Consider the following 25412-nt stretch of genomic DNA (forward strand, 5'->3'; position numbering starts at 1 on the left):
TTGTGTACTCGTATTCGTGTTCTTGTTCTTGTTGTTTGTTTTAGCACTTTAGAACTTTTTGCCATATTCGCCGCAATGACATCGTTGACATTGTGCTGCTCGCGTCGTGCGGTCGCTGCCAACGCCTACGTCAACGCCAATTGGCGGTTTATTCAAACACTTCAAAGGCGCCAACAACAACAACAACAATTGCAATTACAACAGCAATGTAGGCGTCTCAGCGCAGCTGCAACAACAACAGCGCCAAAAACCAATGCAAATAACAGCGGTAAGCGGAGACTTTATTATGCTAATTACGCGTGCAATTGTTCATTATCTATGCGTTATGATTTATATGCCTATCTCCGGCTTCCTTCTCTTCACGCTCTGACAGCGAAGCTGGCAACCCTGTTTGGCATTTCGAAAGCTGTCAGCTGTTTTTTAAAGCCTTGCCAAGAATCTCATATATAATTGTGAATGCCACCCACGCGCGTTCTACAATATTTTGTATATTAATCACATATGTATAGATTTATAATTAAAACAAATGCTTTTATTGTTTTGTTTTGTTTTTTCTTTTTGCAAATCAACTGCCGAAACAGCAAAACGCAACAAGTGGCAGCTGTTAACATTTGAAAACATTTTTAATTCACTTATAAAAAAAAAAGAAGGCGGGCTTTTAATTAATAAAAAATTGTTTCGACGCTAACTTGTATCGAAATTAATTTTATGATAAGTCTTAGTTCAGCATTCTTGTCTAAAGGGGAATTATTTGTGATAAGAAACAACTCTGATCAGGGCTGCAAGAAAATTATTTGTGTGTTGGTTTACGGCTCGAAACGGTTCCCTGACTTAAAGTTTGGTTCGTGAAACTGGTTTTTCACACTTTTGAGCACTGTTTTCAATTTGAACTTTGGGTTTTTTAAACATATTAATGACAATTAAACAATTAACTTACAATTGCCCGTTGTACTGAAAATATTGCAAACAGTAAATATTTTCATATACGAATTGCGGGCTACATTTTATGGATTGTACGAAATAGATATAGTATTAAATTTTGTGATTGTTGAGTTAGGTTAAAATATCCTTATTTTTTGAACGATGAAATATTTATCCAAGACAAAAGCATAGATTTCAGATAAAAACTTGATAACTAACCTTTTGATTCTCATCCAGAACACATGCATATGCATATCATATAAATTAGTAAAATAAATATATCTAAAAAGCCATGTATTCTGTTAATTGCCTGACTAAACTAGAGAGAGAGAGAGAGAGAGAGAGAGAGAACCTTGTAACACTTATCGAACTGGGAATGCGCATTATTCTAAATGAAATGTATAAACAAATACATAGATAAATGACAATTATACAAGTTAAACAAAAAAAAATAAAAAAAATAAAACGTCAAACCGGGTTTCGGATACTCGAATCGTTTATTTATTGTGGCGTCGTTGGGTCTTGTGTTCGGTTCCAGCCATTGCTCCAATTCGAAGCATTACTAATGACAATTTGATTGCCTAATTGAAAGCGCATTAAACACTCCAACACTTTTGTGCGGTGCTCCAAAACCCGTTCGGCTACAATTAACGTTCAATCAATTTCCCATACTAATCGAAACAGGCGCTGACAAATGGGTTACACTGAAACCCATAAATATATATTTATTTGTGTACTTAATGTTGGGGCTTTTTCAAAATTACAAGTGCAGCATTGTGAATCTCTAGTCACATCAAATTTAACAACGGCCTCTGCATGTAATTCAGTGTTGGAAAACGTTTGAATACCCAGCCATGGAGACGATAAGAAGGCCCCTTAACATAAGGCTGATAAGATTAGGTTTGTAGGGTTATCGGCGTTAAATATGATGTTTGTTGAAGACTTCTTTGTATTTTTATGACATTGAACAAATTTCGCTTTCATTGTCTGAGGCTCACATTAGATTATCTTTTCAAGTGGGCGTGGCACTTGTAAACAGCTTAACAACACTTGAGCCAAGTGAGAGACATGGTAAAAGTAAATACTCTGCGGTAAACAAAATTGATGTCGTACATTTCCGTGATTATAGCCAGACATTTAATCAATGGACGGGCGTTGGGCACAACCCATCATTTGTCAGTCCAGCACGGCACAGCTCATAATTATGGCATCTATGAGCCGCCATCGAAGCGTGGGCTCCATTCAACTGGATATCAAGTGAAGTTCAAGGTCATTAACGACAAAAACGCTCGAGAGACACATTCAGCTCGCGCGGCCCACACACGCGTCAGACTCGAAAATTCAAAATAAAACTGGAAATCGAAATCAGCTACGAACACAGTCGCACACACAAGTATACGTACAGACATAGGAATAATAAATTTATGTACATATACATGTGGATGTGCTGCGAGCCCCCTTTGGCGTAGACAAGTAGTGAGAGGTAAACAATTAGTCGGCTGGCCGACTAGTTAATACTCTTTCATAAGGATGTAAAAACCGACTATATATATTTACTGATATAACATAGGTCGAGATAACTCCAACTTTTACATGTCTAAATATATCTATATATATGTATAAGTGAGGTTAGGTTCGTGAAACGAATCAATTACTTTGGAATTCGTTTGCTTTTCTTTGAAATATTTCATCTTATTCTTGTATATACATACATTTATTTAGAAAAACTATTTTATTTTAATTTCATTTGATTTGTTTTCAATAATATTTTTTTAATATTATTTTCCCACATATTCTATTGGCTATTTTACTCGTACTAGAGTACTTATTCTTTTCTTACAGAAAAACCTATTTTATATTTCAACAATATTTTCAAACTATTTGTTAAAAACAATGTTTTTGAATAATCTGTTCGGTATTAGATTTAGAGCTCTTCAAGTACTTCAAAAAGAGTCCTTGTTAAGAGCGAGTATTACCCTCATCTGAGCTGATGTGTCAAACGCTTTGCACAGATGTTTTCTGCTATTATTTGGGCTTACTCTGTGAAACATACAGTCCATTAAGTTGTTACACATTATGTGACAAAAGTTCCTAACCCATTTTCAGTTTATAAAAATACAAAAACAAACTATTTAAACACGTCGCACCCTGCCGTATCATTGACTGAACCATTGGCACACAATATAAATCGAGGTGCACACACGCACATACATATATATATATATACATATATAAATATATATACTGAATGGGCTGATAAGTATTCCTAAACACGCTCCCGCTCGGGAGGTCGTCTCTCTCCCACTCTCTCTCCCTCTCCCTCTCTTTTGCAAATATGATATGAGGAATTTCGGGCTTTGCAAAAAAAAATAAAAACAATAAACATAGCTGCCGCCTTCGTTCCCTCTCGCTCTCCCCCCCCCCCCCCCCCCTCTCGTTCAACCTGCCTGCTGTTTCTAACTGAACTGGGCTCTCCAGAGATCTAGCGCTATGCTGTCGCTGAGAATTTGCTAGATTAATTAGAGCTATGCCGCCCAGGGCAGCTCCAGGCCGAAACAGTCGCATAGTCGCCGCGTATCTGGCCGCACATAGGAACTCCCTCAACTTGTGTCTGTGGCAAGTTTATTGTTTTTGATATTCGACTGGTTATTTTGTTGTTGTTGTAGAATTTGCCATCTTATCGCGTAACATGTCGTTGAGTGCGTCGTCGCCCAAACTGGTCGCTGTCGAGGAGTCGCGCCGCTTTATGATCGATTGCTTCAAGGCCGTGAAGGTGCCCGAGGCGCATGCGCGTGCCCAGGCCGATCTTCTGGTGGCGGCCGACTATCGTGGCCACTTTAGCCACGGTATGAATCGGCTGGAGATGTACATCAATGACTTGGCCATTAATTCGACAAACGGCGGGGCCGATCCGAAGGTGCTCAAGGAAACCCCGGCAACGGCCTGGGTGGACGGCTGCAATGGACTGGGCGCTGTGGTTGGCAACTTTTGCATGGATCTGGCCATCAAGAAGGCCAAAACCGTGGGCATTGGCTGGGTCTGCAGCAGAGGCTCCAATCATTATGGCATGGCCGGCTGGTATGCGCTGAGGGCCATGGAAAATGGCCTGGTGGGCATGTCCATGACGAACACGTCCCCGTTGATGGCGCCCACCGGCGCCAAGGAGGCGGCGCTGGGCACCAATCCGCTCTCGCTGGGCGCCCCGGCTGGCGACTGCGATCACTTTCTGCTGGACATGGCCACCACCGCGGTGGCCGTGGGCAAGATCGAGATACAGAACCGCAAGGGCGCGCCGCTGCCCGACGGCTGGGCCCAGGATCCCGATGGCAATGTGACCAACGATGCCAAGTTGGCGTTCGCCACCGGCTGCCTGCTGCCGCTGGGCGGCACCGAGCTAACCTCTGGCTACAAGGGCTACGGCCTGGGCGCCATGGTGGACATACTCTCCGGCGTTATGTCCGGCGCCAAGTACTCGACGCAGGTGCGCAAATGGACGCACACGGGCGCCAACACAGCCGCCGATCTGGGCCAGCTTTTCGTTGCCATCGATCCCAATTGCTTTGCGCCCGATTTCGAGGAGCGCATGCAGGACTTCAATTCGCGTCTGCGCGGCGCCAAGCCGGTAAGTCTGACCAGCTGCTGGACGGACAACTTCCGGCTAACAATCTCTTCTCTCCCAACCACATAGACCGATCCCAATAAGCCCGTGCTGCTGGCCGGCGACAAGGAGTCGAGGAACATGAAGGCCGTCGACGAGGCGGGCGGCATCCAGTATCTGGAGAACCAGCTGAACACCTGCGCGGCCCTGGCCGAGAGGCTCAAAATCAAGCCGCTGAGCTTCAAGTGAGGCGGATCAATCATATCTGGAAACACACACATATGCCATAAATTAAAGCTGCTTTTGCATTTTTCTTGACCAAAGGATTTGACTAGTGCCTAAGTTGAGAACAGTTAACTTTTACTCCCTAGACTCTTTGATATATATATATATATAAATTTTATATATGTTATGATATTGTTTTGCAAAGCTAATAAAACTAGACTTGAATTATATTTGTAATTTTTGATAATACACATTATATATATACGATATTAGGTGATTTAGTTATTTAAGGCTGATAAGTGACAACTAGACTTTTCAATTACATTTCCACGCTTATTTCACGATCCAAATATTCAAACGACAATAGCCCTAAGATTCGATTAGTGCCTAAGTTGAGAACAGTTTAGTTAACTCCAGACTCCGATAATACATACATATATTGTCATATGGGGTTATTCAAGGGCGTAGCTCTTCACTAGACTTTTCCACTCGTATTTCACTCGTTTAGTTTGGTTTTTCTCTAGATTCGATTAATGTCCAAGTTGACAAAATTTTACGAAATTTGCTCAAGACTTTTTGATTATATATTGTGATATTGGGTTATTCAAGGCTTAGATTCGATTAATGTCCAAGTCGAGAAAAGTTAATAATATATACTCCAGACTCTTCGATAATATTTACTATGAAGGCTAGCATGTAGCCCTTTACTAGGCATTTCCACTCTTGTTTCACGCGACAAATATTCGCTCGTTTTAGTTGCTTTCGTATTTCTCTAGATTCAATTTGAGAACAGTTAACGATTTACACTCCAGATTCTTTGATATTATATATATTATGCTATTGGGTTACTTAGGGCTGGGCTAATAAATAGCTGTTAGTCAAACTTTTGAATTACATTTCCACGCTTATTTCACGAGTTTTCAGTGTGGCGAGTCTTTTGGCTAATCGCTTTTCTTTTCGGGATCAAGGTTACATTTGCTGCCGCACAGCATCTTGATGGTGTTCACCGCCTGCCTTTGGGCATCCTTGCCGGCAGTTGCCGAGCCCTTGGTGACGCGCAGCTTGAAGAAGCGGCATTGGGTATCGAAAAGCAGCGGCACCTTCTCCAGGCATGGTTTGACGTGCATGGCGGAGCGCAGCTCCTCGGCATTGTCGGTCTTGCTCATCGACTTGATGAAGTCGATGTGACGCTGATTCTCCTCGGTCAGCTTGCGCTTCTCCTCCAGCAGCAGCATGTTCTGGGCCTGGGCCACGGCCTGTTGGCGCCAAAAGTTCTTCAGTCCGTTATTGAGCATGACCAGATCCTCCTCGGTGAGATCGACGTGCTGTTTCATGTCCAGCGTTTGCAGCGTAAAGTTTTCATCAATAGGGCCCACATCGATGGGCTCAACTACCTCGCCGCCCACAATGATCTTCTCGGACTCCGTTTGCAGCTTCCGGCACGTGATGGACAGCGCGAGCAGCAGCTCGCCGCTCTTCACGATCTTCTCGAATTTCTGGCAAAGCAGGCGGTTTGAATGCGAATATTATGTCTGTGGAAAGTGGACAGTACCTTGGTCAGCTCATAGCACTCGGTGCTGAGTATGCGCAGCTTCTCGTGCGTGGTTATGCGATCCGCATGCATCCGATCCTCGATCTTCTTGCGCACATTCGTAAAGTACTCGAACTCAAGGCGCAAATCGTTAATGGTCCCATTGTTCTGCGTCTCGATGCGCAGCGTCTCGCTCTGTATATCGTTCAGCATGATGCTGTACTTGGCCTCCTCAACGTTCAGCTTCTTGCTCTCCTCCACGAACGCCTGCTGGCGTTCCGTCAGCGAACGGATGCGCTCGTACTTGTGGGCATCCAGCTCGGTGCTGTGCAGGGCATCCACGAACTCGTTTAGCTGGCGCTGCATGTCATTCATTTTGCTGACAACCTGATCGCGTATGTCGAAGCGATGCTCGATCTCGCGGTTGACATTGTCATCGCGCTGCTCCAGATAGATTTGATAGTCCTCCTTGAGCTGGTCGCGCGTGAACAGATTGGAGGCATGGATTATGTTCTCGCTGTTCGTATGCATTGCCTCCACTTCTTCGGTGCGCAGATGCACCTCGTCGTAGAACTCCTTGAGCAGATCCTCGGCCTGCTGTTCGTACATGCGCTTGTTGCCTTCCAGCATCGCCTGGTAGCATTCGCTAATGTGATCGATCAGCTCCACGGTGCGGCCATAATTGCGCGCATGCTGCTCATTCGTCTGGGCGATATCGTCGATCAGCATTTGGATGTGATCGTTTTTGTTCTCAAAAATGCGCTCGGCGCGCTCGCCCCATGTGATTATCTCATTGCGCAGCTCAACTATTTTGATCTGCTCGGCAATGGAGTTCCATTCCTCCATGCCGCGCAAATCCATGCGCTTGCCCAGCTCCAGCTCCGTCTCCAGATCATGCTGCGGGCGTTCCAACAATTAGCATGACTCTCTCGCGAGAGAGTGAGATGGAGCTCTACTTACGCGCATGATCAGTTTCTGGTCGGCGATTTTCTGCAGGCGCTTTGCCTCTTTTCGCGCCGCCTTTTTCTGCGCCCTGGTCGGTGGGCGTGGCTTTGCCGCCTCCGCCATTTCTTCGAGCGCATCTTCCAGATACGTTTCCGTAATACGCGTTATGCGTATTTCCGGCACGAATGTCGACATCTCGTTTTGAGTTTAAAAATTGATTTTTGCTAAAAATAAAAGTATTTCAATTGTTTCTCTCTGTGTCTGACTGTACCGAAAGCTACCCACTGCTGGGCTTCAAGTGACAGTCGGGGCAAAGCTCACTGCGGACCGTTACACATGTTTGACGTTTGCCAACACTGCCGAGCACGAACTGGAGCTGGGCGCCAAACGTAAAGCTCGCTCCCGCGCAGCATCTCCGGAGCAGCTGAGCCGCGACATTTGCGCCAGCCAAGTTAGTAGACGTCGAGAGCTGGCCAAGCGCGGTTGTTTCGTTAGCAGCAGCAAGGACTACAAGGACCATAAACAAGCCACTCACTAACGGCACGCCGTTCCTTCTCTCTGTGTGTGTGTGTGTGCGTGTTTTGCTTTTTTTTCCCGGCTGCGCCTTGTAAACAAAAATAACTTTGCTTGTTGTGTCTGTGTGCGCGTGTGTGTGTGTGTGTGTGCGTCGCCCTGGTGGTGGCTAACAACCCCCAGCGAGCACGGAGCACAACTACAAAGCTCGAGTGGCAAGGGCAGATCCAGCAAAGTTTTCGGGGTTGCAGACAGTTGGCAAACAAGCTGCGAATATACGTTTAAATACCCATAAATATAAAACGAAAATAAAATAGAAACAATATTCAAATATTGCGACGCCAAGATGAGCGACACAGGCGCACCCAATGGCTATCAGAAGCTGCCGCCCGGCTGGGACTGCAAATACGATCAGACGACGGGCAACTGGTAAGCAGCTAGCAGAAACCTCATAAATATTTATGCATGCAATGCAATGCAAAAAAAAACCAGCATACCGAGCGTTGAAATGTTGCATGTCTGGGCAAGATGGAATGGCTGTGTGGGTGGGCGGGGGGTCGTTTTCTAACACTGTACAGTTTTGCAGTGCGAGTTTACAATGTAAACATTTTTCGTTGCATGCTTTTAGGCGGCGGCTATTAAAAATATGCCATGGCGGCTTGTTGCGGCAAATTGATTGCTTTGAGCTCGTTAAATGTACAGAGTCTTTAAATAGCACGACATTTTAAAAGGCGTATAAAACATTAGCCTATAAATGTACAGCATTTCTATAGCAAGCGCTTAAAAAGTTTTCTTTACGCAAGTTTAAAATCTGGCTGCATATAAATTTAAAGCATACTTTGAGGCGGCGCCTTTAATTGTGCAAGTTTGAAGCAAGTTTGACTATAAATGTATGGAGTCTTTAAATAACTTCACATTTTAAGAGGCATATAAAACATTGGCGTAGACAATTTCTAAAGCTAGCGCTTATAAAGTTTTCCTTAGTTAAAAACGGGCTGCATAAAAATTCAAAATTTCAGGCGGCAGCTTTAATTGTGCTATGCAAATTTGAAGTCATGAATTGCTATTCATTATGCTAAAGACAACACTCGAGCACAAAGCACCCGCCAGGCCAATTGGCCTCATTTTCCGGCCAACGCAGCAGGCTCCATGTTGCCCACAGCCACTTGCCGCTCCTCCAGATATGCTACCCCGTGCAATTAAGCAGCGACTGTCATACGTTGGAGCTGAAGTGGCCACTTGGCTGGAGACGAGACGCCACGGCACACCAATCACAGCCCACAGATTGGCTGTCAAATGTGAGCTGCTGCCTTCTGCCTTTTGGCAGCTACTTGGCACGTGTCGCTGTTTAAAGGCACCCTTTACCTGTGCCAATTTGACGTAAATGAGTGCCAAGAAATTCACCACCAGACGGACAGACAATCAACCCCATTTAACGAACGTTTGTTTGTCATTTGTTATGCACTTGCAGCTATTACATAAACTATCTGACCAAGGCCATGCAGCTGGAGGATCCGCGCGCCGGGCGCAACAGCTACAAGCAGCTGCAAAACGAACGCTGCTCCACGGAGTCCATTCCGCTGCAGGTGAGTGTCGGCTGTAACCACTCATCGGTAGGCATCTAATCATCCAGCCCTTCAATTAGCACATGGCACAGAGCTCACATCACAGTTCACCCTATCACGTTGTCCATCCCAGCAATAATCTGACCGCAGTGCGTGCCTTCCAGGAGCGCGAACGCGGCCAGCAGCCCGCACTGCACAATCTGTCGACGAGTCCGCTGCTCTCCGCATCCTCGCGCGCCCAACTGGTAGGTTGACCCAACTAAAGCTCGCAGCTGTTGATTTTGTTTTTTTTTTTCTTTTTTCAACTGGTCTCATTTGCAGGAAATGTCCTCGCCACTGCCCCTGCAGCGCGCCCGCCTGGCCTCGAACATGTCGCGTCGCTCCACCATCCAGGAGACCTCGTTCAGCCATCAGAGCGAGAGCCAAGCGGTGGTCACCAAGATACAGAACATGTTTCCCACCGCCGACGAGAATCACATACGCTTGCTATTGAAACGGTGAGACATGCCTCATTGTTTGGTTCTCTCCAACTGCCTTTTGAGCTCGTTAATCCCCTTTTGGCTAATGCTCTGTACAAATGTATCTCTATCTTTCAACACACGCTGCCGCCGCTTATTGCACCCACTCACATGCTTACTAACCACCCACCCCCCGCCGGCCACTAATGCCCCCTTAACAGCTACTATAATCGCGAGGCCGTCGTCATCAGCGCCTTGCAGGTGGAGAAGCATCCGGTTACGATGCCCGGTCCGTTTGTGACGCCGCCCGCCCAGCGGCATTTGTTTCACAGCAATTCCGCTTTCTATATGACACCACCGGCGCGTCGCCCGGACATGGGCGCTAGCCGGATAACCGTTACGTCACGCACGGCCAGTCCCCTGCCCGGCGGCCGCTTCGGTAGTCTCATGAGCATGCAAAGCGGCCCCGGACAGCACATAGCCGCAGCAGCAGCAGCAGCGGGCATCATGCCGCCGCCCGCCCTGCACGGCTCGCCGCAGTGGCGCAGCTCGCCCAAGCCGCATTCGTCGCCCAAAATGAAATTGAGGTGCTTTTTTTTGTTATTCAGATCAAAGATTTGACTTGCCAGGCAATTAGCTAATTGAAATTGACGGTTTTCATTTTGTTGTTAATTATTTGTTGGCTTTTGAAAGGGCATTTTGTGTTATTCGGCCTTTTCTATTAACATGTACTATTATGTTATTGTCAACTGTTAAGCTTCATCTGTTAGCTGTTATGCTAAGGGGAATTTGTTGTTGCCAATCTGTTATGTTAATTGAAATTTTATTTAGTTACTGAATTTAGGGCCCCTTTGGGTTCTTCGGCCTTTTCTGTTAACATTTGCTGCTATGTTATTGTCGACTGTTAGGCTTATATGTAAGCTGTTATGCTAAGGTCAATCTGTTAACGACAAGACTTACTATCTATGTTATTTGTCAATCATATGTTAACATATGTTATTTAGTTATCGAATCAATTCTCGTTTCTTAATTTAGTTTGCATCTCTTCTGTTAAGTTAACTTCATTCTGTTAACTTCACTCTGCTAACGTTAACTGTTAAAAGACATTATTTCTACTTTATTATTTCTATTTTATTATTTCGCTTCTTTGTGCCTATTATCTCCCAAATGTTACCTTCACTCTGTTAATTAACTTTTTGGACTAACTTAGCAGGTGTTCCTTTTTCAATTTCGGACTCGTATTTTGCAAGCTAGCTTCTCTAAATCACAAAGCACCATAGCTTTTTATGCGCGCAGCCTTTAAGTCCCGTTTTCATCTGCCCCTAGATACATGAAGAACATATTCCCCAAGGCGGATGAAATGCTGCTGCTCGACATTCTGGCCAATGCGGACAACAATGTGCAGTTCGCCTCGGAGAAGCTGATCTCGCTGGGCTATGCCAAGCGCGACATGCAACAGCCGCACAGGCCCAACAATCGACCGCCGCACCTGGACGCGGACCAGAAGTCGGGCAACGAGCAGGGCGTGCAGCACATACCGCTGCGACCCAAGGAGTACACCGCCGAGCAGAAGACAGACAGTGAGCGGCAGTTGCTGAGTTCCCTTTCAAAATCCTAATGCTCCTCTCTCTTACAGTGGAGGCGCTGCTCAAGGAGCGTTATCCACAGATAGCTGAGCGCATCATCTTGATGGCCCTGGAGTCGGTCAACTATGCGGAGGATCGCGCCATGCAAATACTGCAAATTGTGCAGGACGAGGACGAGCAGCGCAGCCAGAAGCACGCGCTGCCCAAGTCCAGTGGCACGGACAGCGCCCTGACGCTGCCGGTGGACCAGGTGGACGCGGCTGCCACACACAGGTGCGTACGGCCAGGTTGAGCTAGCCCAGTTGGTGTTGCGGCACACGCTCTTCCCGCACGGTGCTCCTCCTCTCGCATTTGCTGCTGTTGCTTTAGCCGTTTTGTTAATCGATTTTGCCTACTTTCTCCGTAATACTTTGTTGCTGCCTCACACACACACAAACACATACACACACACACACATATATACACACATTTGCTTACCTGCCCTCATTATCATCGCCTTGAAGAGCAGCCGCTGCAGCAGCAGCAACAGCAAGCCAAATAAGCTACATCGCCATTTGCCATCCATCAATGTCATCACACCCACCGCGGCCACCACACAGATCATCCTCAGTCATTCGGCCACGCCCACGCCGGAGTCGGAGCCGAAGGCCGCAAACATTTCCGGGGCTTCCACGCACTCATATGCCTCACCTGCACAGACACCCTATGAGCGCCTGACCACCAAAAATATGCTCGCGCGTTCCGGTTGCTGCAACAACAACAACAACAACGACAACAGCAGCAGCAACAGCAGCAGCAGCAACAACAATAACAGCAATGCCAGCAGCTATTCATCCATTGGCTCCTCAACCGCCTCGGCCGGCTCCATAGCGAAGGCATTTGAAAGTCGCGCGCGCACCAAAACCGATTCACTGAAGTATGCCCGTTACCGTTAACCGTTAACCGTTATTTATGTACAGTTGCGCATGCTTTGAAAAAGTCCGTTAGAGTTTGCTGCACGTGTTCAGCTTTTTCATTTCCCTGTTTTGTTGTTGTTGTTTTTTTTTTTTTGGGCATGCAAAACATTTTTCATTTACCCGGAAGTGTATATATGTACATATATATAAATGTGTGTAAATCTGAGTGATTTTTTTTTGTATACATTTCGTTTATTTTCTCGCAGACAGCGGCAACACTCGGCGCACCTGGACAATGGGCACAATTTAGATGCCGACGAGTTCCAGTCACTGATCGCACGGATGGCCACGCTGGGACCCAATGCGCAGCTGGCCAAAGGCGCCGACGAGAAGCTGTTGCTGTAAGTTAAACCCAGTTATACGTCGGGCTGAATACTTAATACGTTGCCCATACACAGCGCCGATTACGTCACCTGGAACGGCCCGAACACAACGCTCAGTCCAAAGCAGGCGGCACAAGGCGCCGATCCGGGCCTGCTGGCCGGCGAGCGTGGCTATAAGCCGGCCGGCAGAAATCCGGAGCTGTGCAAGGGCGCCAAAAAGGAGCTGGCCAAGGGCAGCATCTATGCGCAGGGCAAGAGCGCCAACATCAAATGCAACTAGGCGAAAGGCAGCCAGATACCCAAGCGTGCCAAACCCTGGACTTCAGCTTTTATATGTCGTCAAACAATTTGCTCTACATGTGTTCCCGTATATACCATATTCAAAAAGCACACACAAATATTCCATCCAGAATCCAATTATTCATACAAGTTTTCTATGAACAAACTTTGCAGCTTGAAATACATGAATATTTATAAACTAACTTATCTATAGACTATATTTAAGCTTTGGCTAAACTTCGTCCTCGTTCAGCAGCATATTGGGAATGCCGTCGGCAATGGGAAAGATGCGTCCCGTCTCGGGGCACTCCAGCTGACCCTCGAGCACATCGATTTCGAACAGCAAATGATGTAGTCTCTGCAGCAGCTGCTCATCCTCGGCTATGTTCTCCGGCTGGGCAGCGGGTATATCTTCGGCCAGTTCCGCCTGGTTAAGAAATTAAGATGTCAGAATGGATTTTCTGGCTGGGAATCAATGCTGCGCATTTCACTTACCACCTGGGCGGCACCGTAAACGGCTGACCAGTCCAGCTTGGGCAGCAGTCGTTCTATGAACACCGGATTGAATTCGCTCTCGATCACGTCCTTTTTGTTAATCTAATTAAACGATTTTAATTTTCGTCTTGAAACAATCAATAAAAGTTAAAGCGCAGCTTACCGTCAGCTTCAGTGGGTAGCCAACCTTGACGCCCTTGATGGCCATTGAAGTTAGAAAATTGTATGTGCTTAGTTTCATGGTGTATGCTTAAAATATTAAATATATTTAATAACAATACTATAGTTCATTTAAATAAAAACAAATGCGGTATGCGAAATGCACGTTTTCAGCATTCACTTGGCAACGCGGGCGCAACAGCTGTTAGTTCGCTGCCATACGTTGGTCACACTGTCAAAAATATCGATAGGTTGCTATCGCTGTTCACAACAGTTGAGCGATACGTTTAGTCGCTGCCTGCAAAACGATGTGACCAGTCGGCAGCACAAAACAAGAGCAAGAGCAACAACTGCTGCAATTTTACGGGCTTACAACGTTTATAAATGTAATTAAAGTGCAATTTGTGGTCTAAACATTGTTAAAGTATATAATAAACATTTGCAGTGCAGATATGGAGGACATTTTCCACTGGTGCCGCGAGGGCAACTCAATTCAAGTGCGCCTCTGGCTGGATGAGACCGAGCATGACATGAATTTGGGGTAATAAAAAGTTGCAATGCTTTTAAAACACAACAAATACGCACAAGACCAACTGGTTTATGTGAAAATATAAATAATTGTGAGCTATTTGCTATATTTGAAAAACACATTGCCCATAAACCAATTGGTACGGAAAGTGTCGTCGCAGTGACGTCATGATTTATTCTTGTGTTGTGTAAACAACCTGCACCCATACAAACGAAACTTATGCTTGCGGGTGCGTGTGTGTGTGTGTGTGTGTGTGTGTGTGTGTGTGTGTGTGTGTGTGTGTGTGTGTGTGTGTGTGTGTGTGTGTGTGTGTGTGCTCGTCACTCTCTGTCCCTCTCCCACTCCCACTCCCTCTCTCTCGCAGTGACGATCATGGCTTCAGCCCGTTGCACTGGGTCGCCAAGGAGGGGCATGCCAAGCTTGTGGAGACGCTGCTGCAACGCGGCGCTCGCGTGAATGCCACCAATATGGGCGATGACATTCCCCTGCATCTGGCCGCCGCCCACGGGCATCGCGATGTTGTGCAAATGGTACGTAATTCATATTTGATATACATTAAAATACCCTATAAATTGTTTTGATTGCAGTTGCTGCGTGAACGCTCGGATGTGAATGCTGTGAATGAGCATGGGAACACTCCGCTGCATTATGCTTGCTTCTGGGGCTACGACATGATATGCGAGGATCTGTTGAGCGCCGGCGCTTTGGTGAGCATTGCCAACAAGGATGGGCACACGCCCATCGACAAGGCCAAGCCCAGTCTGGGCAAGCGCATACAGGATCTGGCCGAGAAGAGCGGCCAGGAGATGAAGGTCATCAGTTTCAAGGAGCAGAGCTGGCTGGGCATGAAAACCCGCTCACGAGACGCCACCTTATCGCGCTTCAAGGGCATCAGCATGGGCGACTTGGACCTGCACACGAAGATTTCGGTGACGCCCTCCGGTGAGACGTGGCGCGGCCGCTGGCAAAAGAACGATGTCATAGCCAAGGTGGGTGGAATGCAGCTTATCGGCTTATCAGCATTTGTCTAACCAGCTGTTCGCTTTGCCCCCGACAGATTCTCGTCGTGCGGCAGTGCACGTCGCGCATCTCGCGTGACTTTAACGAGGAGTTCCCCAAATTGCGCATCTTCTCTCATCCCAACATTTTGCCCATCATTGGCGCCTGCAACTCGCCGCCCAATTTGGTGGTCATCAGTCAGGTAGGTGTCGATTGTTAGCCACCGCTTGGATTTCCATCTCAAAACCCACTCCATTTGCAGTTTATGCCACGCTCTTCGCTGTTCAATCTGCTGCATGGCGCATCGGGCGTTGTGGTGGACACCAGCCAGGCCGTGAGGTTCGCCTTGGACATTGCACGCGGCATGGCCTATTTGCACTCGCTGGAACGGATTATACCCACATATCATCTGAATAGTCATCATGTCATGATCGACGATGATCTGACCGCACGCATTAATATGGGCGATGCCAAGTTTTCGTTCCAGGAGAAGGGCCGCATCTATCAGCCCGCATGGATGTCGCCGGAGGCGCTGCAGCGAAAGCCAGCCGATCGCAACTGGGAGGCGTCCGATATGTGGAGCTTTGCGGTGATCATCTGGGAGCTGACCACACGTGAGGTGCCCTTCGCCGAGTGGTCGCCCATGGAGTGCGGCATGAAGATTGCGCTCGAGGGCTTGCGCGTCAAGATACCGCCCGGCACCTCGTCGCACATGGCCAAGCTGATATCGATATGCATGAACGAGGATCCCGGCAAGCGGCCCAAATTTGATATGGTTGTGCCCATACTGGAGAAGATGAACTCCAGTGCCGTGAAAAATTAGTGGAAATCGTTGCAACGAAATTTTACAAAGCCAACATGTGCCTGTTTACAAAAAGTGTGTAGCTAAAAAGTGGAGCGAAAGGACGAAAGCTCGTAGGATTTGTGTTTTGCCAACTAATTTTAATAACTACTTTGTGTTTATTTACTGAGACTTAACCGAATCTAACCGACACCGCAAGTGCCTAAAATCTGCAGTATATTTACGCCATTTCGAAAATTTTCTACAGGTAAAACTTTTAAGTTTTCATTTTTTACTCTCTCCCTTTCCTCTTTCTCTCTGTGTAGTCTTTATGTTTTGTGTCCTGTTCATGTTTCGTTCTTATGAATTTTGATAATGTTTAGACGGTGCTCGATTTTGTATTTGTTTAGGTTGAAATATTACATATTACATTAACAGTTAAGCTTTTAAAGTACGTATTTATACAACATATATATTTGTTACTAATGATTAAACGAAATTTGTGTACCTATAAACAAAATGGGAATTCGTTAAATGCTGTGCCAAAACATTCTTTGGGCAAGCTCTCTGCAGCTTTTACCGCTAAAAAAGCAAAACAACGAAAGCTGCCTTGGCGCATGTGTGTGTGTGTGAGTGTGTGTCTGTGTGTGTGTGCGTGCGTGTGTTTGTGTGCTTGTGTGTGGTGGTGGGTAGCCAGCGTGAGCAAAACGGCCCTGACCTGATTTCTATTATGTGCACGCCATGCTGCAGCGCGTGGGCAGAGCAGCAGCAGCAGCGCAATGCAGCGTGAGAGAGAGAGAGAGAGAGCGAGATAAAGAGAGAGCCGGCGTAAGCGCGCAGCTGTGAGAATGTAAACTTTTCAGAATTATGCACATGTGCGTGCATTTATAAAACATTACGTTTGAGTATTTAAATTTATTATTAAATTAATCAATATCAATTTGAAATATGACCGCACTTTTTTCTTACCACAACAAGCTTGTAATCTACGCTTGCCGCTCTCTCTCACTCTCCCGCTCTTCGCCTCTTCGCTTTGTCGGCTTGACTACGGCTCTCTGTTTATGTTTTTGCGGCACCGTTATATATTTGCAGCTGCCGTAGCGGCTGCTATTGCTGTTGTTGTTGCGGCGAGCTTAAACCATGTGATTGTTTTGCTAGCTCGCTCTTCGTTCAACGGCATATCCTTTGCCTGCGTGCGTGTGTGTGCCTGCGTGTGTGTGTGTGTGTGCCGCTGCAGCTTTAAAAAACTTTTGCTGCATTTTGTTGTCGTCGTCATCATCGTTGTCGTCGCAGTCGCTGTCGCTGTCGCTGTCGTCGTGCTTTTCGGCCCAGAGGCTGGTCGCTCGGTCTCCAAACGGCAGCGGGCAACGCTGCAGTGTCCAAAAGCCGATTTACAGTTTTACAGTTTTATATGCCAGTTATGAGTGCAACCAACAAACAGCGACCGCATTTCCGCAATGGCGAATCCCTCACATGGGCAAAGTGTGTTGTAAAACGAGTGAATTTTCAATATTTCGACTAGCCCATAATTCAAATAACAAAAACGAAAAGTTAAGCAAAAAAACAGTTGGAAAAATATCAAGAAAAACAATACGATTCGCCGCAGTGAAAGTGCAGAGAAAAAAATTGCATGGCATCTTTTAGGCGCAGCGCATAAAAGTTTCCGGCCGACGATTGGATCTTTGTGTTTTATTTTTATTTTCGATTCTCTCGTTGTTGTTGTTGTTGTGTTTGGACCCCTCGGCGCACAGGCAGCAGCTGTTTAAATGTATTTTAGTGCTTGCCACCAACAGCGGCCAGCCCCCTTGAGGGCCGGCAATCCATGGAGTATTCAAACTCAAAGTGTTTGAATCATAACGAGCCTCAACAACAACAACAACAACAACAACACGAGCAACACGAGCAACAAACCAGGCAAGTGCTTAAATATATATTTATGTATTGTGCATGTGGCAGCGTGTGCCCCATTTTTTTTGTATGGCCACACCTGTGAATTTCTTTTTTTTTTTTTTTTTAATTAACAAAACAATTGCCCAGGCACGAGTGCGGCAGCAGTCACGAGCCTTTTGTGTCGCGCTCTGTGTGCTCACATAATTCCAAACTTTTCAGCATCCAGGAGCAGCTGCTGCCGCTGCTGCAGTTGCTCCACATCATTCATTTGGCGTGTGACGAGTGAGCCACTAACCTACTTCCTGCCCCGTTGCAGCATGCAAAAGCCGCAGCAGCTAACGCTCTGCGGCTATTGTTGTTGCAGCTGTCGCTGCTGTCGCTGCTTTGTTTGCCGGCATGCCACGCCCATGCCTACGCCCACGCCTGGCTGAGATTGGGGTGTTGATGAGTGCAAATGTGAAAATGACATGAACCAAGTGGCAGCAGGAGACGACGACGCATCAAATAAACGATGCCAGGCCGCATAATAAATGATGAGATTTTTCTATGGCCTGCGCCTGTGGCCCTTACCCGGGCCTATGCATAAATCAAAAGTTCAATTTTGCACATTTCAGCAGAGAGAAAACACGCACACGCATACGAACACACACACAGAGGCAGAGGAAAAGCCAGGCAGATGACAAAGCGGGTTCTTGGCAGAAACTAAAACGCCACATGAGCAAATATTTCACTTTCTGCTTTCGAGCAGCGCATCGAAAAGCGAAAATATTGTGACAACATCCACAACAACAACAATCTGTGCTCTGAGTGCTTGTTGGGATGCTGCACTTGTGTGAAGTGCATAACAACGTGGAAATATTGTAAAAGCAAACTACACGACAGACAACTTGCAACAACAAGCGGCACGAACAGTCAGCGGGTTGCAGGGCGTTCACACAGTCGGTTCGATGGGGCAGGCGGCGGCGCCAGAGGCATGCCAAATGCCTCGGCTACAAAGAAAAATGCAATAAAGCTCAACGGAGGCATATAGCACATCAAACGTGCTGCATGCCACACAGCGAGCATTGGGGCATCTGCCAGAGCTTGCAACGGCCGCGTCCTGCGAGATGGGCCATGCAAAGCGTTCATATTGATTTTTAAAGTGCCGCGCCGCAAACCAAAGTTGACCAAGTGGCACATCCAGCTCGAGAGACTCAACTTTATAAAGACAATACAAAAAATATTGTTCTCAACATTAAAACAAAATTTTATTGGAAAAACGTAAAAGCATACAAAGTCAGACTTAACATTGTTACAGGAATCAGACTCAGCCCTCAGATTAAAAATAATTTAATAAGAAAAAGTTGAAAGGCAACTTTATTTAAAAAATTAACAATTTAAATTTTTTGCAACTGCACTAAAAATTTGTCTCCAGTTCGATTTGAATCACGGCTCGAACCAACTGAAAATTTTGATAAAATCAATTTGTTTTAAATCAAATTAAAATCTACAAAAAGCCAAAAAAGTTATTTATTTACAGACTTTTTTTTGCTTATGGCTTAGGGTAAAAAATAAATGGGAATTGGTAGGAATGTTCCATAAATCATATAAAAATAAATTGAAACTCTTAGAAATGCCTTATAAATTATAAATTGTAGAAAATTTGTGGGAATTCCAATTTATTTAGCATATTTTAAGCAATATTTGTACGGTTTACGCTCTAAAGTTACAGGGTATTTGTAAGTCGGCACTTGGCCATGTTTACGCAGTATTTGCAATGGCTGCTGTCGGTTGCCACAAGGATGCCACAAAGCAAGTATGGCGCACTTTAAGTTAAAGAACAAACCACAGTGCGTATACGTAATTAAGTTGGACTTAACATAGCGTATACGCAATGTGAATTGGCTAAAACTGGAAAAAAATTCAGAAATCTATGTAAATAAAATAAAAAACAAAATTAAATTAAATTAATTTTACTAAAAAACGAATCAACTTTAGTTCTGCACACATTTCTTAAGGCTCAATCATTTAACTTAAAGCCATAAACAAATTCAAATAATGCCTCTTAAATGTTAAAAGCGTATCCTTTATTGAAACTATCGATCAATGTGGCTGTCCGCTGCGCATGATATTCAATAAATTCTGTGTCGGACTTCGAGTAAAATGGCCAATTACGTGCAATAACGAGCCCAGAACTATGCCAGCCCGTCGAGATTGGGTGGGTTGGCCGGCTCCCAGTTAGGGGTTGCTTGCGACTGGAGCAGCTTGTTGGCCTGCCCCGCCTCGCTGCGCCCGCTGCACTGCACTGCCACATGAATGGCAATTTTTCCAATCAATTACGTGGCTTTGCGCGTACATGTCAATAAGGCGGATGGGTTGGGTAGGGCTGGGTTCGGTTTGTAAATGACTTGTGTTGCAAGACAATTGGCAAACGTTAATCATATTAAATTTTTAGCTAGGTCAGTGCATTTAATTGCGCTTAAATATTGGCACTCAATTTAATATGCCATTGAACATTTTATACTGTAAATAAGTTAAGCTTTCGCTTTCTCAGGCTAATCGTTCTCGGCAGCTATTTCCGAGCCACTGACACGCCCACAGCAAACGCAGCCAACGAAGCGACTGCAACTGCAACTGCAATTTTGGGCAGTCAACGTTGCCCCAATACGCCACCCACAACGCCCAGCAGCCCATTGCGAGATCCACCCCAAAGTCCATCGGATGGACAGACCTCTTCGCTGAGCTCGCATTCCGGTTCCAGTGACATCTTGTTGGGTGAGTGACATTCTGTTTTACTTTAAATATTATCATTATACTCAATTCTAAGGGAAATATACTCTTAAATTAGTTAAATTATGCACTAAAGTTTTCAGAGGAATTCCTAAACTGGATGGACAATACAATTTTTGCTGAAGTGTATTGTAATACTCCTATTATTATCATTAGAAATAATCTATATGAGCTTATTCTCGCTCTCCCTCTTACTTTTTCTTCGCTTTTGCTCTCACTTGACCGCTCTCCTCTTCTCTCATATACAGTTCAACTGAGATCTCGCAAGCCGACCCATTTAAATATCAAAGCATTAGGTGAATTCATGAGAATTACATAGAAAGGCGATTTTGAAGGAAGCGAAAATAGAGCAAAGGCCCACCAACTAATATACCCTGCTTCTTAGCACGTTTTGTTCGGGGGCATGCAAAACGTTTGTTACACTTTGCTTGAATATCTTTTGGGTTTTTTTTCTTACCGCGCTCCGGCTCTGTTATTTATAGCTGGCCGGTTTTCCTCACGAAACAGATCATGACCCAGGAAAGAAACGACAACAACAACAACAACAACAATAGCAGCACATAAAATCGCAACATTTTATTGAGGCTGCTGACATTCAGGCAAACATTGCACATGCCTCAGGCTGACACCCGGCCCGGCCCCGCCCCAGCCCGCGCCTGTTGCCACAGCGCCCACCGACATAGCTCGACCCAAAATGTCTTTTGTGTGTCTGTTTGGGCTTTGTGTTTGAGTTCGGGTTTTGGTTGCGGGCTCGATGCCATTGCCAGAAAAACAGACGCTGCTGCAGTCGGTCGCTTTGGCTAACACACACACACACACACACACATAGAGAAGTGTTAGCCAGAAATGCCGCAGGCAACAATCTGTGCCCCCGGGCCCATGTGGCAGCTGCTGCATCGTGTGTGTCATTTATATAGAGATTGCCATGGCACGGTAAATTCTGGCACAAGCTGCGGGCGGTTGCTGCCGCTTTAGATTGTTATCCGCCGAGCATCCTTGGGGCACGTTCATGTTGCACATAAACAGCCTGCCAGCAATTGAAAGTGCGGCTTTATTAAGTGAATAAAAACAAATGTGGACTTTTATTTGAGTTGTTTTAAAGTTCTTTCTGTTAAAATAACTGAAATTACCTTTAGCTAATATTTTATCTGTTGAGAAAGTTCCAACATTCCTTTCCGAGCGAATTGCCCAAAAGTATGCTATAAATTTGATTTCTCAATTAAAATATAAAAGTTTATTTTTAGCCGAAATTTGAGGTTTATTTTAAACAAATGCCCATAACAACTTTTTACTTCACAACCTGCGACAATATAAAAAATAAAGCTAAAATTAAAGTACAAAAATAAATTCTTTACAATATTTCAATATGAAGCATCAAATTATAAAATATTAATAAATAATTAATTGCAAATAAATTTAAAAGTGAAATTATACTCAGCTTAAGTCTAATTTGATTACAAGAAAGTATACAAAAGATATTCATTTTTATTTGCCAATTAAAACACTTTATTGTCGTGCTTTTCTTGTTGACTTTCCAGCGTTAATTACTTTCACTTTGCACAATTCTAATCAAACAACTTGAATGCCGATCAAACATTAGTGAGAGCCCACTCCCAGCTTTAGAGGGTAATTCCTGTTAATTCAGCTGAAAACTCATTAAGCCAAGTGATAATTTCGCCTGCCTTGGAACTTGTTTACAGCTTTCTAAGCTATCATATCAGACCAGGCCCGAGCGGCAACAACGAGCGCTAACTAGCCGCAAGAGGAAGGGCAACAACAAGAGCAAAAACAGAAGCTATGAAAAAAATGTGCAAAGTAAACAAGAATTCAAGAATCTAGCAGCAGGGGCATAATAATGAGCAAATAAATAAAACTAAACGCATTTGCGCCACTTTGTTGTTGCTGTCGCTGCCGCTGCTGCTGCTGCTGCTGCTGCTGCCCGTGACGTTGCTCAAGTCATTGAACTTAGAGACAAGCGAATAAAAACGCAAAAAAATGAGTAACTGCGGCGGCTGCGACGCGTTGATAAGTGAAATGCAATGGGCGCACGCCAGCAACTGGGCATGGTCATATTGGCATAGGCAATGGGCACAGCAGCAACAACAACAACAACAACAACAACAGCAGCAACAGGCCACGTGGTAGCGGCAACGAGGGCAAGCAGCCAGCAAATAACTCTCACTCAAAGCCCACACACACACACACACACACATGCGCGCGCTCTCTCGCACGCTCTCGCTGGCACGCACACACTGCCAGCGATTACACAATCTTTGCCTGCAGCAGCAGCAGCAGAGCAGCTGCGTCAGCGAGCGGCATTTTCATTTTTCTCTTCCTGGTGCGTCGACGTCGACGTCAACGTCGCGTGTCTTATGGCGTCGTGTGTGTGCATGTGTGTGTGTGTGTGTGTGTGCTTGTGCAGATCAGGTTTTATCAGGCAAATGCAATCGAACATTTGTTGGGGGCGGCGGGCGGGCGTTCGTTTTGCTTCGGCTATGCGAACCATTACGTCGCCCGCCTTCCTCGCCATCTTCGCCTCGTTGACTTTTCGCTTTCGATCCTCGATGTTTGCTGTTTCTTGTTATTTACAGTTTCTGCTGCTTTCGCTGCCGTTGGAAAAATAGCAAACTAGCCGCAGTTGCGGCCGCTGTCGCCGTCGACGTTCGCCGCTCGACGCTGATCATTGACTTTCGTTGCTTCTCTTTTGTGCCAGGCATTCGTCATGGAAAATGTGTGAGGCGGTTGCGCCATGGCGACCGTTGCGAAATGTGGAAAATTGTGCGCATAGAGCACTTGGGTGATTTTTCAATCTTTTCCTTAGCCCTGCGGCAGCGGCGATTTGATGTATGCGTGAAGGAGCCAGCCAGCCAAACTGAAGGAACAGCCAGATCGGGGAGTGCGATTGGAAAATATATGTGCATAATCTACGAACCGATAGGCTTTGATGGTACCGATCATAATAGACAGACTGTATTATGATTAAGAAATCATTTTAGACATATTTTTTTGTGTGTTTTATATATTTATTTCCATTAATGCGAATATTTTAAGACCTATGACCTTTTGTCTTTTTTTATCTTTCAAAACTAACACGACTTGGGTTTTTATTAATTAAACAAAAGAATCTGTCTTTGCTCTAGTTAAACAAGTTTTGCTAATGAGCTGAATTTTATATTAACGTACATATGCATGTATGCACTTCCAGTATGCATAGGACATACAAAAACCCACTCATTCCCAGCTGTTTCTCTCTCTCTCTCTCTCTCACATTTTGTAAAACTTCTTTCCGCTATGTTGCGGGCGTCATGAATACCTATTTTTTTTTTTGCCAGCACAGCTCGAAATCTTTGGCACCAAAACTAGTTTGGCACTTTCTACTGCCTAACAACAACAACAACAGCAGCTACATGGAGTGCAACTTTTAACTTCCGCATTGTAGAACTCCCGCTCGTTAGCTGCTCTCTCGCTTGCTCTCGCTGCCGCTGCCTTGCTTACACACGCGACCACACACTCAAGAGACGCAAAAGGTTCTTTGACTCGGCTGCGCTTCTGCTCTCTCCTGTTTATGCTCGCTGTTGCTCTCAGTGCAAACTTTGTAACGGTTCTCTTCGCTAGGCTCGCTGCCGGTCGTTGTGTGTGTGAAATTGATCTTGAGAGCAGTGTGTGCACTTGAAGTGAACGTCAACGTCGAACGTCGACGTCGAACGTCGGCGTCGCGGCAGCAGCTGCTGCCCACGGGCAATAGAAATTGAAAATAGCAACCAGGAACCGAGTGGGACCAAGCAAATGGAAAAGTGCAACAACAACAACAACAACAAGAACGGGCAGCGAGAGTGCCAATGCGTGTAGTTGTTGTTGTTGTTGTTGCAGTTGTTGCTGCTTGCAGATTAGAAAGATAGAAGCAATAACAGCAACAGCACCCCGTTTGCCGCCTCCCACTCCCTCTACTGGTTCTGCTGCTGCTGTTGCTGCTGGCTCCTCTGCTTCTGAGTCAGCCTCGTGCACGCTCAAACGGCGCTACGAAAGTTTTTCCTACTCCACACACACACACACACATGCTATTTTCCTACTCTTTCCACACACACACACACACACACACACATACAGACGCACGCGCCTGCTTCTTATTCTTGTTCTTTTCTTGCGCCGTCGCTGTCGCCGTCGTCGTCGTCGTCGTCGTTGTTGTCGTTGTCGTAGGTTCTGCAGTTCTGCAGTTTGGTTTGAATTTCTGTTGCGCATTTGGAGCGCTGCGAAGTTGGCGCTTGGATCTCGTCGAGACGAGAGTTTTGTACGCGCGATCGCACATTTTCACAATTTCCATTTGGCATTTTCCCCAAACGCTGTAAACGTCGCGCCCCCGCTCCTGCTTCCCCCATCCCACGGGCCGCATACAAACTTGTCTAATTAGTGTGCACGTCCAGCTTATCCAGCTGCCGGATTCCGTGGACACTTTGAACAGTTGCAGTGCCAACGTCGGGATTAACAAACACGGAAGTGATTTGAAAAATTACGCTGAAAATTATGATAATCAAGCTTAGTTTGTGCTGAAGTGAAGTGTGAAAATTGTTTAGATTTAAGTATTTTCCTAATTGTTCTATAAATAAGTTAAGGGGAGGAGATATAAATACGGGATTCTTTGAAATTTAATAGATTGCAGCAGCTTTCTCTGTAGATTGAAAAGTCGCAGAAGAGCAAATTGCAGATAGATAAGTTTAGAAATTTATTTTATTTTATTTTTCTTCTTTGCAGAGGCAAAGAGAGAAATCTTCTTGCAGTTGATATTGTGGTTAGTTCTTAGAATTTATAGAAGCTTACGATATTGTTTGTAGGGATTGCATGGATAAGACTAGAAATTAAAAAAGAATAATACAAGTTTTTCCTTTCATATAA

The 25412-nt window shown here is 45.5% G+C and overlaps 5 protein-coding genes across 12 annotated transcripts; 3 read left to right on the forward strand and 2 right to left on the reverse strand.

Annotated features, from left to right (window-relative positions):
• The first annotated feature begins 75 nt into the window (after window positions 1–75).
• LOC6623930 (uncharacterized oxidoreductase YjmC) lies at window positions 76–4974 on the forward strand. 3 transcript variants are annotated; one of them, XM_015176017.3, is made up of 3 exons: window positions 76–268; window positions 3588–4543; window positions 4610–4974. In XM_015176017.3, the coding sequence occupies exons 1-3, from the start codon at window positions 76–78 to the stop codon at window positions 4766–4768; spliced, it is 1308 nt and encodes a 435-aa protein (XP_015031503.1). In that variant the 3' UTR covers window positions 4769–4974. The 3 variants fall into 3 exon arrangements, with proteins under 3 accessions (XP_015031503.1, XP_015031502.1, XP_070064735.1); XM_015176016.3 differs by lacking the exon at window positions 76–268 and adding an exon at window positions 1643–1821; XM_070208634.1 differs by lacking the exon at window positions 76–268 and adding an exon at window positions 3473–3530.
• On the reverse strand, window positions 4806–7491 carry LOC6624618 (dynein regulatory complex subunit 2). Its single transcript, XM_002048239.4, has 3 exons — window positions 7236–7491; window positions 6297–7172; window positions 4806–6240 (listed from the first exon to the last, which is right to left on the reverse strand). Exons 1-3 carry the CDS (start codon window positions 7413–7415, stop codon window positions 5686–5688), a joined length of 1611 nt encoding a protein of 536 aa, XP_002048275.1. The 5' UTR covers window positions 7416–7491; the 3' UTR covers window positions 4806–5685.
• Window positions 7492–7594: 103 nt separating this feature from the next.
• On the forward strand, window positions 7595–12972 carry LOC6623230 (probable serine/threonine-protein kinase DDB_G0267686). 6 transcript variants are annotated; one of them, XM_015176022.3, is made up of 10 exons: window positions 7595–8162; window positions 9205–9319; window positions 9463–9543; window positions 9620–9795; window positions 9978–10343; window positions 11083–11336; window positions 11393–11615; window positions 11851–12258; window positions 12505–12639; window positions 12697–12972. In XM_015176022.3, the coding sequence occupies exons 1-10, from the start codon at window positions 8080–8082 to the stop codon at window positions 12899–12901; spliced, it is 2046 nt and encodes a 681-aa protein (XP_015031508.1). In that variant the 5' UTR covers window positions 7595–8079; the 3' UTR covers window positions 12902–12972. The 6 variants fall into 6 exon arrangements, with proteins under 6 accessions (XP_015031508.1, XP_002048276.1, XP_015031504.1 ...); XM_002048240.4 differs by having other exon boundaries at window positions 7597–8162; window positions 9379–9543; XM_015176018.3 differs by lacking the exon at window positions 9978–10343 and having other exon boundaries at window positions 7666–8162; window positions 9379–9543.
• Window positions 12973–13021: 49 nt separating this feature from the next.
• On the reverse strand, window positions 13022–13751 carry Trmt112 (tRNA methyltransferase subunit 11-2). Its single transcript, XM_002048241.4, has 3 exons — window positions 13559–13751; window positions 13396–13497; window positions 13022–13327 (listed from the first exon to the last, which is right to left on the reverse strand). The coding sequence occupies exons 1-3, from the start codon at window positions 13634–13636 to the stop codon at window positions 13133–13135; spliced, it is 375 nt and encodes a 124-aa protein (XP_002048277.1). The 5' UTR covers window positions 13637–13751; the 3' UTR covers window positions 13022–13132.
• Window positions 13752–13822: 71 nt separating this feature from the next.
• Window positions 13823–16387, forward strand: Ilk (integrin linked kinase). The gene is made up of 6 exons (XM_002048242.4): window positions 13823–13940; window positions 14000–14095; window positions 14448–14613; window positions 14671–15072; window positions 15141–15284; window positions 15345–16387. Exons 2-6 carry the CDS (start codon window positions 14007–14009, stop codon window positions 15903–15905), a joined length of 1362 nt encoding a protein of 453 aa, XP_002048278.1. The 5' UTR covers window positions 13823–13940; window positions 14000–14006; the 3' UTR covers window positions 15906–16387.
• The last annotated feature ends 9025 nt before the right edge of the window (window positions 16388–25412 follow it).

The sequence above is a fragment of the Drosophila virilis genome, chromosome 3 (genome assembly GCF_030788295.1).
Source record: "Drosophila virilis strain 15010-1051.87 chromosome 3, Dvir_AGI_RSII-ME, whole genome shotgun sequence".
Taxonomy (NCBI): domain Eukaryota; kingdom Metazoa; phylum Arthropoda; class Insecta; order Diptera; family Drosophilidae; genus Drosophila; species Drosophila virilis.

Coding starts and splice junctions, on each gene's coding strand:
- LOC6623930 (XM_015176017.3), top strand. CDS start 76: ATGACATCGTTGACATTGTGCTGCTCGCGTCGTGCGGTCGCTGCCAAC. Junction 269..3,587: donor AACCAATGCAAATAACAGCG/GTAAGCGGAGAC, acceptor TTGTTGTTGTAG/AATTTGCCATCTTATCGCGT. Junction 4,544..4,609: donor GTCTGCGCGGCGCCAAGCCG/GTAAGTCTGACC, acceptor CCAACCACATAG/ACCGATCCCAATAAGCCCGT.
- LOC6624618 (XM_002048239.4), bottom strand. CDS start 7,415: ATGTCGACATTCGTGCCGGAAATACGCATAACGCGTATTACGGAAACG. Junction 7,173..7,235: donor ACCAGAAACTGATCATGCGC/GTAAGTAGAGCT, acceptor GAACGCCCGCAG/CATGATCTGGAGACGGAGCT. Junction 6,241..6,296: donor AGTGCTATGAGCTGACCAAG/GTACTGTCCACT, acceptor CTGCTTTGCCAG/AAATTCGAGAAGATCGTGAA.
- LOC6623230 (XM_002048240.4), top strand. CDS start 8,080: ATGAGCGACACAGGCGCACCCAATGGCTATCAGAAGCTGCCGCCCGGC. Junction 11,616..11,850: donor GACGCGGCTGCCACACACAG/GTGCGTACGGCC, acceptor CTTGAAGAGCAG/CCGCTGCAGCAGCAGCAACA. Junction 12,259..12,504: donor ACCAAAACCGATTCACTGAA/GTATGCCCGTTA, acceptor ATTTTCTCGCAG/ACAGCGGCAACACTCGGCGC.
- Trmt112 (XM_002048241.4), bottom strand. CDS start 13,636: ATGAAACTAAGCACATACAATTTTCTAACTTCAATGGCCATCAAGGGC. Junction 13,498..13,558: donor GCTACCCACTGAAGCTGACG/GTAAGCTGCGCT, acceptor TCGTTTAATTAG/ATTAACAAAAAGGACGTGAT. Junction 13,328..13,395: donor TTTACGGTGCCGCCCAGGTG/GTAAGTGAAATG, acceptor TTTCTTAACCAG/GCGGAACTGGCCGAAGATAT.
- Ilk (XM_002048242.4), top strand. CDS start 14,007: ATGGAGGACATTTTCCACTGGTGCCGCGAGGGCAACTCAATTCAAGTG. Junction 14,096..14,447: donor GAGCATGACATGAATTTGGG/GTAATAAAAAGT, acceptor TCTCTCTCGCAG/TGACGATCATGGCTTCAGCC. Junction 15,285..15,344: donor ATTTGGTGGTCATCAGTCAG/GTAGGTGTCGAT, acceptor CTCCATTTGCAG/TTTATGCCACGCTCTTCGCT.